At 46.9% G+C, this 13,246-nt stretch overlaps 1 protein-coding gene across 3 annotated transcripts in view; it reads right to left on the reverse strand.

The window, feature by feature from the left end:
• The window catches only part of ENO4 (enolase 4), a 418,823-nt gene that overhangs the window by 274,093 nt on the left and 131,484 nt on the right, over window positions 1-13,246 (reverse strand). For all 3 annotated transcript variants that reach the window (XM_069611917.1, XM_069611918.1, XM_069611916.1), the window contains exon 6: window positions 988-1,119. In XM_069611917.1, the coding sequence (XP_069468018.1) occupies window positions 988-1,119 (132 nt within the window). The remainder of the gene's footprint in view (window positions 1-987; window positions 1,120-13,246) is intronic.

Genomic DNA, 13,246 nt, shown 5'->3' on the forward strand with positions numbered 1-13,246 from the left:
CTTCTTGCTAGACCTGCATTAAACTTCTTGTTGGCACAATGAGGGTGGGGAAGTAGAGTTCCTACCCTTGTCCCTTCCCTAATCCCTCAGCAGTCTTTAGTAAGCTGCTGAGGGGTTAGCGGAAGGACCACAGATGGGAACTTCAGAAAGCAAACACCGCCCTTTCAGAGAAATGTTTGCAATCTGTTCCTTGCTCTGCTCCTGTGATCTGTAAAGTAGAATTTGCAATGCTAGCTGATGATGAATGGCTGATTAATATATTTCTAGAGCGCCCAATGTCCTGATACTGTGGTCATAGGTCAATCAGTGAGAGATGCAGTCTGCTGGCTAGGGTCTTTACGAGAATTTGGAGCTCTACATTCTTTTGCACAGTTCCCCAATTATATCAAACTATTTTAAGAGCTTGTGTACATGGGGCAAAGTGCAGGTTTTCATTGACACAGTAGGATCACTACATATTCTAAGGCAACAGCTTCTTCTAGCGGTGACAACAGCAAACCTATGCCAATTTGTCTCTACTGCACATGACTGCATCTGACAAACATACAACTGGCCTTTTATTAGATTAGATATCAAATGTGAAAATGTGGCTCCATTTGTGTCCCTGTGGATCAGTGCCATATCCTGTCATAACACTGATAGCGTCTTCACTCAGCGTTAAGCACTATATGAAATTGCACATGTACATTTAGGTGGACACACTGGAGGAAAAAGGTGAATCAAAGGAATGAAAAAGGAGAAAAAGAAACATGAGCAGAAATGCATCAATGGGAAAGTTAGGGATTACACTAGTGTTGTAATCGGGCAATATTGACAACTTTATGGGGTGTTTGACTTGGGAGATGTCAATCCTCAAATCTAAAAGTTATTTTACTGAGGCTGCACTGTGTTTACCAGATCACTTGCTAAAACATTAACAAGAAAGTGACAATCAGGCTCTCCGATACCAATAACTGCTTTGGAAGGACAGTGGTTTCGGCATCTTACTTGTCGGATAGTGAGATTGCTCCGAGGCAGCACCAGCACCTCCTTCATCAGGTTCAGTTTCCCAGGCGATGACTTTCCACAGCTCAACAGAGATATCAGAGGCAACGGCATTATCAGTTTCTTGGGCAACAGCTGCAAAACCAAGAGATCAGTTTGGAAAATTAATGTTGGTAAGTCAGGTCATGCTTTGAACAGTAATGCATTAAAGGGTTCTTCTCTAGTCCGTGAACAAATCAAGAGTTTTTTTTTCAGAATCTGTGTAATGGAGAATCTATGTAGAACAGCTCTAGCACAAAGAAAAGGTCATATATGTTTTTAGGATATCCAGCACTGGCACCTTGTAGAAATTGAATAGAGACATCAATGGCATTTAATTAAGCTGCTTCGACGAAAAGCTCTTTAACAGTTTGAAACTCTCAGATAATTCTAGTTTTTCAAAACCATGTTAGAGGGAATCCCAAAGACCTACATGGTCAAAAGAAAAAGTATCAAATGTAATCTACAGAATACAAGGTTCATGACCCTAAATCAACACTGTGCCACGGCAGCACCTTTATTTGCCTCATGAATCTGAGGAACGGTACGTTAACATAACTGAGATTGCTAAAGATCTCTGATAGAAACCTTCCCTAGGTTGGCAAAGAATTATTTAATGTGTGATTTGCCATAGACTATGTGTGTGTTTTTCCCAGCCAGAATGTGCAAATTGGCAGTTTCAGATTGTGCCTCGATTACGGAATGATATCCCTCGTTGAAAGCAGTATGATATGCGTGTTGTGTAGACTAACACAGGAATATATCTTGCCTTCTAAAAAACAAATTGGAACCTTAGTTACCCTGCTTCTGGAGGTCACAAAAGTTAACTCAAGTCAACACATGCAGGTCTTTACATACGATTGACCAGTCTTGTATATTAGGCAAATCTACATTTTGTGAAATCCTATTCTGAAAGTCATTATGCGCTCCTGTGGGATTCTATCTGGATTACAGTGTGTTCAGTTACAGTCTTCTCAGTGATGGCAGCCACCAATGATTTGAGCCCTAAGTGCAAGCTTGAAAACGAAAATGCAGTACCCCTGTCTGCGGCCTCACTGGTCAGTGCTGGGAGATTAGCTACAAGAAAAAAGGTGTCATCCTGGCACTCAATGAAGTCCACCATGACCTATGTCCGAGTTTTTGAGGGTTATAATTTGGGAGCAGCACACAAACTCTGCCAAGTCTGATGAGACACCAATGTGAGTCCAATGGGACTTGCAAGACAATGTTTGAAATGGAAAAAAAATCTAAAAGGAAATTACCTGCACGGGGGTCCGTTTTTGGAGAAGCAAAATGCAAGTTTAATGTCTATGTTTGTTTGTGGAGTGCAGACCTTTACATGCACTGTGGCACCAAGTATTCCATTGTGATCACATGCTAGATTGTTTTTGATCTCTGATCAATAATGATTATATGAAGTAAAGAATCCTGCTGGATGAACTAATAACGTGCTTTATTTAGTTACAGTGCAGGAAGCCCCCCACTGAGCCAATATTTCCAATGCACTGGCTCCACTGACACAGGTGGAATTCCAGGCTCAGTGCACCCATCACCATTCCACATAGCACACCGCCCAAGGATATCCCTGACATTCCACCTTAAGAACATTACAACACATCTCCCTTCTTGCTCCAAATCTCCACTTCCTTAACACCGTAATTCTATTATTCAAAATTGTACCGCTACTTACCCTTACAGCACCATCTATCACCTTCTCCACCTGCACCGGCTCAGAGTACAAAGGTTCAACCTTCTTCTTCACAAAACCTTTTTTTTATACGCACCTAACCACCACACATCACCTTCACACTCCTCTTCCCATTGATCTCTTCCAACCACCTGTCCTTGGAGCGATCCAGTTTACATGGTCCACCACACAATCAGTTTCCTTGGCTCTTCCCAACCAGGGAGGTATCACCCTAGTATTGGGCTTGCAACCTCTCATCTCAAATGTGCTAACCCTGTCACAGCGTTGGGAGACATCCGTAACCCATACAACCTCTCACAAATCGCCACCATCTTGTCCTTCCCATACACAGTCGCCATTCTAATGGCTTCCATGATACGTCAATTCATTCTCTCCACTCTTCCATTACTTTCTGGATGATACAACGTTATCCTCCTATGAAAAATGGCACACAACTCAGTCTTTTGACACAAGCCACCCACAAATTGTTTTCCATGATCAGTCAATAAATTGTGCGGAAAGCCCTCCATCGCAAAAATATCCTGTAGAAACACAACAGCAACTTCACCCGTTGCCTCTCTCACCACCTTGTATTCCATCCATCTCAACAGCTGGACCGCCAAAACAAACTTGCCACATCCCGATCCCAAATCGAACAGACCCAGAACATCCATAGGCACTTCATTCCACTCCCCTTTGGGAATCTCCACCTTAACCAAGGGCTGTTCCCTCACACACTCACCTTTCCCACACCGGCTTCACTCCACACACTCACTCAAACTCCTCCTCACTTCCCGGTCGAAAATCAGGCCACCAATATTCACCGCTCAACACTACCTTGTTATGCGACACCCCCAGGTGTCCCTCATTCACAAGATCAACAATTCTCTTCTGCAAAGCTTTGGCAACAATCACCGGCTCCCAATAATACAGTAAGCCTCCACTAAACTCAACTCATCTCGAACCTTCCAGAAAGACCCCTCTTCCTGGGATATACTCAGTTTGCTAGGCCACTGCAACGGCACAAAACCCTTTACATGACCGAGGACTTCACCATCCTCCATGGCTTGCATCCATTCCTCCTTTCCAATGATTCCATCCTGATTTACATAAACCAGATTGGTAATACCTTCCTCACCACCTTCCTCATCTTGTCCATCCAAACATGATAGGTGGTCTGCCAGGATATTCTCATGCCAGATATAACTTCCATCTTGAACTCTTGACTTTGCATCCTGGTAACCCAACCTGCCACTCTCCAGGACACCCTGCTCAAACCTTTAGACTCAAAAATGCTCTTCAAAGGTTTATGATCCATCCTAATGGTGAACTCCACACCCCACACGAAGTTGACAAACATCTCCACTGCCCAATGACAAGCCAGTGCTTCCTTCTCCAATACCGAATAATTCTTTTCTGCCCCCCCCCCCACAACACTCGGGAAGCATGAGTTACAATATGTTCACACCCTTCTTCATCACGTTGTGACGAAACTGCACCGACACCATTGCCCCTTGTTTCCACAGTAATAACACTTCCTCTTTTGGTGTCAAAGCCCCTCAGTGGCTGGGCCTGATCACTCGTTCCACTCAAAAACAACACCTTTACCGAGCAACTTCCTCATCTCTTTTACTTTATCTGCAAAGTCACACACACATTTTTGATAAAACTCAACCATCCCAAGGAATGATCTCACCTCAACCTTCGACCTGGAACTGCGCACCTTCCTAATGGCATTCACCATCTTGGCTTTGGGTCTCATCCCTACACCAGATACCTCATGTCCTAGATATTCCACACAATTCTTACCAAACACGCACTTCTCGTTCCACAATCTAACACTTCTCACTTTCAAAATACCTAACACCCTATCAAGGGTGGTATCATGCTCTCTTTCATCTCTCCCTGAAACCAAGATATCGTACTAAAAGCAGAACACACCACTTAAACCTCTAAACGTGCTATCCATCATTTTTGGGAAAATGGAGGACGCCAACGCAGGTCCTAACGGCATCCTTCTAAAATGGAATACACCTTCATGTGTAATAAATGCTGTATATTGCCTACTGTCCTCATCCAACTCAATTTGACGATGCGCTGACGATATATCAAGTATTGAAAATACTTTACCATCACCAATCAACGGCAACATCTCACCCATATTGGGTAATGGGTGTCTCTCCACCACAACACACTCGTTCACCTCCCCCAAGTCGGCAGCTCTCCAGATGCCTTTTTCACCACCACCACCAACAGAGCAATCCACTGCGTTGAGTCGCTCTCTCTATCTCACCCATCTCAAACAACTTCTTCAACTCTTTCCTGACTCCCTCTCTCATGCTTAAGGGAACTATTGCAACCTTGCTGAAACAGGCTCATACCCCTTTTTTAGAAAAAAATGATGCTTAATCTCTCTCACCTTCCGTATTCCTTCCTTAAATACCTTCTTGAATTTCTGGCATACCAACTCTTCAAAGTGCAGCACTTGCTCCTTTGTAGTGGTAATTTAATCTTCAAATTCTTTTGAGTTCTCCACCCTAAAAGCGTGGCCCCCTTTTTAGTAACGTATACCTTCCCTTGGGTACACCTTCCCTTAAAATTCAGCTCAGCATTGAAATATTGTAGGAGTTCTATTTTATCCATATTATATCCACAAGGGGAAATGTGTTCTTTCCAGATTCGACACATTCCCATCCAACACATGTTCGTACACATCTCTCGACATAAGGGAAATCTTAGCTCCCCAATCTGCCATCATCGACACGCCAACACCATTCACACCCACAATGGCATATGGGTGTCCACACTCTTCCTCCTCATCCTCCACAACAACATTAACAGTATTAACAGTAATTGGCCCTCATTCCGAGTTTGGAGGTCAGTACCGTCCCTTAGCAATATGGCGCAAATAGCGTGTCTGAGCTGGCAATAGACCGCTAAAAGCGCACTATTACGAGTTTGCAGGCACGAGCTTTGCGCCATGCCGGTAATGGACGTAGCAGCATGCCGCAAAAGAGCCCGAAAACCCCCCTACCGGCATGAACCGCACCGTAGACAACACCACCGGCATAGATCAATGCGGCATTAGCGGTGACTGTAAATAGCGGTCACCGTTATTTACGGTAACCATTAAATTGCGGAACCGGAAATAGCATCATCGCACAGGAACGGGAAGGAGCGAGGAGGCCATATTTAAAAACACAATCCATTGCCATACTCACCAGACAGGACCCCTGGCACACTGGTGACCTACCGAAAACTAACTGCAACCACCCAGGAATGCCCAAAGCGCCAAAGAAGGGAGCTGCCCGCCTCCGAAAGGAGCGGTTCAGCCCAGATGAGCTGCAAATGCTTGTAGATACCCTCCACGAACATGCTGGGACTGTTTTTAGCAGCAACATGCGGAGGGAGGCGGTGCTGAAAAAAAAAAAAGAAATCTGGGCACTCGTATGCCAGAAGGTGAGCACAGTGGGCAACACCCCCCCCCCCGCACCATAAAGGATTGCTGCAAAAGGTGGGATGACCTGTGGCTGAGGGTGCGGAGCATCCTCTCTGCGAACAGAAACCAGGCCTTGGAGACCGGAGGAGGCCCAAGTTCGCCAATAAAACTCATGCCGTGGGAGGAGACATGTGCGGCCATGATAGGGGCCGAATCCATTGAAGGGATCGGAGAAATGGAGTGTGGCGCAACGTCATCCGCTGATGGAGGTGAGTGTCCAAAGTAAATACTGCTAACGCAAATGTCATGAAAGTCACTGCTAACGTCTGGCCAAAGAGTCACGGCATGGTCAGCCACACACCCCCCCTGTAAATAATGCAGAGGCAAGTGAGACCCAAGCCAGTGCCAGGTGCAAGGCCGTAACGTACATGCCACATACCACACAAAGTTGCCCATCCCATGAGGCACACAGGGTAGTTGATGTAAACAGTGTGCATGTTAGACAGCACAGTACCTGGCCAACATGAGTGACACCGACATATGCATGCATTGACCACCCAAGTATGGAATGACATGCCGTTTCCTACACAAATGCTGATTACCCACAATTGTCTTTATGTGCTATTGTAGCCATGTATGAATGCTGGCCATCCAAACATCACTCATGCTGTCCCTCTCTTCCACCCCCACAGGCAGTGAGCATGACATTGAGGAGCAGGAGAGCAACCATCCCAGCACTTCCAGGGGCCAAGGCAGGGGCCGCCGTCTCCCAGCGACAAAGACAACACTGGGACGTACACCACCAGCACCAGCAAGGCCCGTGGAGGGTGCTCCACCCCCACCCCTCCCTGCACTGGCTGCAGACACCTGCCCAACGCTATGGTCCGAGGAGTCAAGTGTGGCTGGGGAGGTGGCAGCCACGGCCACCCTTGAAGTTGAGGACAACCTTAATGGCATCTGGGGAGCGACTGAGGGCGATACAGTGGAAGTCGTGCACACCCCTGAAGACTACTCAAACTTCCAGGTATCCTTCAGTGACTCTGGTGAGAATGGCACACTGAAGCAGTCTGGCCAAGGACAGACACAGGGGCATGGCAGTCCTGTGTACAGTTCCCTTGAGGAAGCGCCGGCAGGACATGTCAGCCCAATCCCCAGCAGGGCCACTGCTTCATCCGCCGATGCACAGCGGGCTGACCAGCTCACAGCCCTGATAACAGAATTTGTGCAGGACAAATCGGCAGGCCAGGGAGGAGTGGCGTGCTGAATTGAGGGCACTGGGCCAGTCCATAACGGAAAGCACGAACCGCCTCTGCGAGGTGCTCGGCCGCATAGCCGATGCTCTGGAGACTGCTCATCCTGGCCAACAGCTCAGCATGAGGACACACCTTCAACGACCAACTCCACCCAGACCAGCCCACTCCGTTGGTCGCTCCGTGCACTGCGCCGCCGGGACATGCCTCCCCCTGCCTCCGGGAGTGCAGAGTGACTTTACTGCCAGCCACATGTGGGCTAAGTGGACCCTATGGGACTAGTGTGGGGTTGTTGTGGTGGGAGGGGGAGGGGGGAGAGGGTGTGTTGGGGAGTTGTGGGGGAGACAGAGGGGGGTGAGGGTGTTTTGGGGAGTTGTGGGGGAGGGGGGTAAGGGTGTGTTGGGGAGTTGTGGGGAAGGGGGAGGGGGGTTTGTTATTCACATTGATATTTTCACTTTCAATACACCGGTTTTTCATCAAAATAATTACCAGAGTGGACATTCATCATTGCGCATGTGTCATTTATTCTTGCACAGTGCATAGTGTACATGTATCCCCACACCCAGTGCCCTATGTCCTAACATTATGTCACATTCTGCTGACTTGTGTGTCAGAAATATTGTGCAATCAATGACTGCCGCACGGCACGTCCCTCCTGTGCATCGGCACCGTGATGATGTCCTGTCACATCTTCCTCCTCCCCTTCATCATCATCAGGTGGTAGCAGTTCCATGTCAGGGGGCAAGGGCACGTTCCGACGGATGCACATATTGTTCAGCATTACACATGCCATGGTGATCTTGGCCACCTTCTCATGGCTGTAGAGGAGAGCCCACCCGACCGGCTGAGGCAGCGAAAATCGTGCCTTCAACAGGCCAAAGGTCTGCTCTATCACCACACGTGTACAGGTATGGGAACGATTGTAGTCCTCCTCGTGCCTGGTCTGTGGGTTTCGGACAGGGGTCATGAGCCATGGCTTCAAGGGATAGCCACAATCACCTGCATGAGAGTGGAATAAAGGTAAGTGATCGCACATTCATGTAGGACAACTGTACTAGTGTCACATGGAAGAAGGTAATTTGTGCCCACACGCACATGGCCCTGGATGTATTTACCCCATTTCTGGCCCTGCTATGTGCCCTGTGCAATGGACTAATGGTGTGGGTTGCATCTTCAAGATGGGTCATGGTGTGCACTGACATCTTGTTGCACGTGCATCGTATATGCATACAGCAGTGTTGGTGTAAAATGAGTGATGAGTAGTGTTCTGTGGAATTTGGTAGTAGGGAGCTTTGGCTGTAGTCAGTTCTTTATTGGGCATTCTGCACTGATCAGTTCCATGGTGACATGCAGCACTCCTATGGGTTTGCCGAACCAGTGACACACTGTGGTATCCCAGGTCGACTCAGTTCAATGCACGGCCAGGGATAACTGTCCTGTGTGGTGAAATGCGGCAGTCAGCAACATAGTGCATATGCAGTGCAGAGTGCTGGATGACCTTACGGCGTGTGAGGGCCGATGATGAGTTGTGCATGTGTTGTGGGATGTGGGCTGGTTACCTGTTAGTCTTTAGTGATGGGTGTCGGCCTTACTTCCTCACAATGGGATTTGGTTGTCATGCACCATTTCAGTTGCTTTGGGGCATAGTGTTCGGTGATGTGCACATCGTGCACTGACGTCAACATTCCCACCCAGGTGGAGTATGCATCCCCCCCATTCCCAACCAGGTGGAGTATGCATCCCCCCTCCCCCCAATTCCCACCCAGGTGAAGTATGCATCCCCACCCCCGTTCCCACCCAGGTGGAGTATGCACCCATCCACCTCACAACCCCAATGCACTGCCATGGCCCAGTCAGGCAACTCACCAAGCAGCCAGGCACGTCGTCCAGCATGTCGCTCCATGTAGCGTGGTAGCGTGGAGTTCCGCAGTACCAAAGAGTCATGAATTGATCCTGGATATCGGGCACAGCAATGTGTGATGATCTTGCTGGCGTCGCGTACCATCTGCACATTGATGGAGTGGTATTGCTTGCGGTTGCGATACACCACCTCCATGGCATGCAGGACCACCAACTCCACGTGGGTGCAGTCGAGGGCACCTACACAATTTGGCATGCCTGCCAGTGCATGGAAGGCAACTTTTGTATCGAATATCTCCTGGGGAGTCCGTGGTAGGGATATGTAGTCCCTTGTGTGCTTGAGGAGGGCATCCAGCACTTGGTTCAGTATCCAGGATAATAAGTGTTGTGATATGCCATGCATGTGGAGCCCAGACACTACCTTCAGTAGAGGGGGGATGGCGGTGCGTATTTCTATGAGGCTCACTATGTCATTGTGTATCAGGTCCACTATGGTGGTGATGGTGTCACGGTCAAGCCGGTACAGGGTGTGGATCTGCTCAGGTGTTAGGTTGAAGGGGGTGGCTCTGATGCGAGGGATTGGGGGATGCCAGCGTGGTAATGGTGGCTGCATTGGTGGGGAATGCTGGGCCTGTCTGACCCTTCTTCTCCTCCTGCATCTCCTCTGTGGTGGCGGCTGTTGTTGTTGTTGAGGCATTGCAAGCAGGGCCTCCAGCTCCAGTAATATTACTGGGAGGGGGTGTGGTGTGTGGGTGTGCTCCTTTTGTACTGGCCCTCATTCCATTGCCTCCACCTGTGCTGATTGTGTGCACCTGTGGCACTTGGAAACACTGCTCTTAGTTCTTAACGCCTGGTCGGCGATGCCGGTATTTACACCATGCCGGTAAGCACTTTTTCTGCCTTCAGGAGGCCGTTATTTGCATGTCTGCATCATTTGTGATCATCTCTGGTTTACGTCATGCCGCTAATGCCGGCATGGAGTGTCGCGCGCACAAAGTACGATAAAGTACATAAAGTACGATGCCGTAAATAGCGGCCTGGTTGGTCAGAATAGCCCGTAGCTGTAAGCGATGCCGGTAATCCTTTACCGGCATCGTTTTTCCCTTACCTCCAACCTCGGAATGACCCCCATTGTCTTCTCATCAGATTCTTCATTGCCAGTGGAAGAGCCGTGATCCTCTTCCATCACATAAAACACCTTCCTCTGAAAATTCTTACAGCAACTTGCGAAATGACCCCTCATCTTGCCGCTGGTACAAATGGTCTTCCTCCCCAGACACACCAGGGATGCTGCAAAATTCAAACCACTGGCACAACAAAAGCACAGCTTATCCTGGCTCCTCCTGTCCTTAAAACGCAGGGACTTATTATCACTCCCATCTTTCACTTTGTCTGTTTGTACTTTCTTCTTTGTTTTATTCTCCGACACCTTCAACACTTCCATCTTGGATTCTTTATTCTCAGCCATGATGAGTTTGCCCCCACATGCTAGGGAGTGTTGTATCGTCCTCACAATCTCCTGAACTTCATCAAGACTTGGTTCATCCTTGAGCCATTGTTCCTTACTCCACTTTACACACCTTGCGTTGGGTACGACGATAAGATTAAAACTGAGAGATAGTAAGCACTTATATCAAGCCAAAATTACGTTGTATGCAAAATCTGGCTCGATTAGGGTTGTGTGCCGGTAATAGCGCTTTGGACAATGCTAGCTAATGGGTCCTGCAGGAATTCCATTTGCTCTCTTCTGTATTTCCCCTGATCTGGGATTTGGCAAATGTGTTGAGGACATTGTGTTGAAGATGGTCCTTACTGGGCAATTGTCATCACAAGTCTCTTCTATTTCCCACTCTTTCCAGTCATTATTTCAAGGTTTGAGTTGGAGATTTGAGCTAGGAGAAAACACAGGACATGTACTTACTCGTGGTAAAGCAAAATTCGAATACCTCACTCGTGCATACATTCGTCACTCGTGCATACATTCAAATTCCTCACTGGTGCATAAAGGCGGATAAAGAAAGCACACTTCTATGTTGCCTCTAATATGATATCATTTGTGATCATTTACAGCATCTACTGGAATTCATAGAAGAGCAACACATTTCTGGAGAAGGCAAATTGTGTGGATCACTCTCAACCTGCGCCAGTTATATAAATGAGAACAGGATCATATTCGTAGGTGTCAGAATTTATTTACAAAGTGTCAGCCAACACACGTTTCGACCTGCTACTGTCTTCCTCACAGAATTACATAATCAGATAATATTAAATGATAAACATATATGAACAAGTGAACACAGTATAATCCCAAAACCCACATATTAATGAAACAATATCATTTGGGCAACAGTGAATCCAATCCCAAGCCAAAACATAATGTGAACCATCATTATAGAACATGAAGAAATTATGAGACGTATATGACAAAACCATTGAGTATGTGCAAGACATTGTGAGCAACCATACAATTTCCAAAAACGACAAGAGAAAACACCAGGAAATATTTGAGAATAACAATAGAGAAAACACAGGGAGGGGGGACACTGAAAACAAACAGAACTTAGGGGGCGTGGCCGGCACGACACGGATCGGCAGGCTCAATCTGAGCTCCTGCTCGGTTAGTTTTATTTCATATAATTGAGGGAGGGTAAAAACTCATTCACTTTTGGGTGGATTTGGATCCTCAACACTTTGGAGAAGGGGGACGTCCTCTCCTACACCTCCTATTGCCTTCCTCATTGAGGCTGCGGTGAGACCCTGCAGCAGTTTAGTCGAGCAACAGCTGACACTGCGTTTCCTGTCAGCACTATCGGATCATGTCTCAGACGTGCGTCATGCAAGCGGTTTTATCTCTGGAAGTGGAATTCGCTGCAATACCAGGAACACCCATATTTACAGCCCTTTGTACGATGTTCCTTCAGCATAAAGGTACTTTAAACCCCCTAATAAGGCTCATATCCACTTTTTTCAAATGGACCCACCCTCACATTTGGAACTAAATCTCAAGAAGTAGCATTTTACTCACTGTTTCTGACTGGGACATTAACTCCTTTTTCTACCACTATATTTTTTCAAAATTATGTAGTGGATTATTGTACATTATACTACTCTGCCCTCAGGTCTTCACACGGGAGGTGGCTTATTTAACATTGGGGAAGGTAAATTGCACGGTGTGTCTATTTGCATCACACGAGACCTTCCACAGGCGACCTCAAGCTAATTGGGGTCTCTTATAAATTCATCTGCTCTAATACTGTGTAGCGTGAGTATGCAGTGAACTTCCCTCCCAAGGTTATTGCGGGGGCCGAAATTTGTTTTCACACTATGGTATATTATATACACCCTCTGCCTGTCCTGATCCTCCTTTCACTATAGCTCCACTAATAAAGATGTAGCAACAACCACATTAAAAAGACCAACTGACCCCCCTCCCCGTCTACTCAAACAATGTTGGAAACAAATATGGATACAATACTAATGGAAATTAGGGCACTCAAACCCTTTATGGAAACCACGAACGCCAACCTGCAACAAATAGATGAAAGGTGGGGGAGCCTATAGAATAGGGTTGAAGAAGTAGAAAAAATTATTAGTGTGGCTGAAGATGTTGCTACTAAAGTTACTCATATGGAGAAGTCCATCCTTACTCTTCAGAAACAAAATAAAGATTGGAAAACAGGAATCGTAGAAACAAACTACGAGTGTTTGGCTTTCCCAAAGAGGTGGAGGGGGATGATGTTGCCCTGGATGGAACTGAAACAAATGATCTTGCAGTCAGATCTCCCTGATTTGTTAATTTGAGGAGACTTCAACAATCTTAGATAGAAGATCCCCATGTAAATGTAAGCATAATAAATCACATACTGAATTTATGAAATGTCTAATGGAAATCGGAGCTGTTGACATATGGAGGCTCTCGTACTCACTGACCTAGATTTCACCTTTCACTCCCCCACATAATTCGCTCTCGCGTATCGTCTACACATG

The sequence above is a fragment of the Ambystoma mexicanum genome, chromosome 8 (genome assembly GCF_040938575.1).
Source record: "Ambystoma mexicanum isolate Mex_15411 chromosome 8, UKY_AmexF1_1, whole genome shotgun sequence".
In the NCBI taxonomy this organism is placed as follows: Eukaryota; Metazoa; Chordata; class Amphibia; order Caudata; family Ambystomatidae; genus Ambystoma; species Ambystoma mexicanum.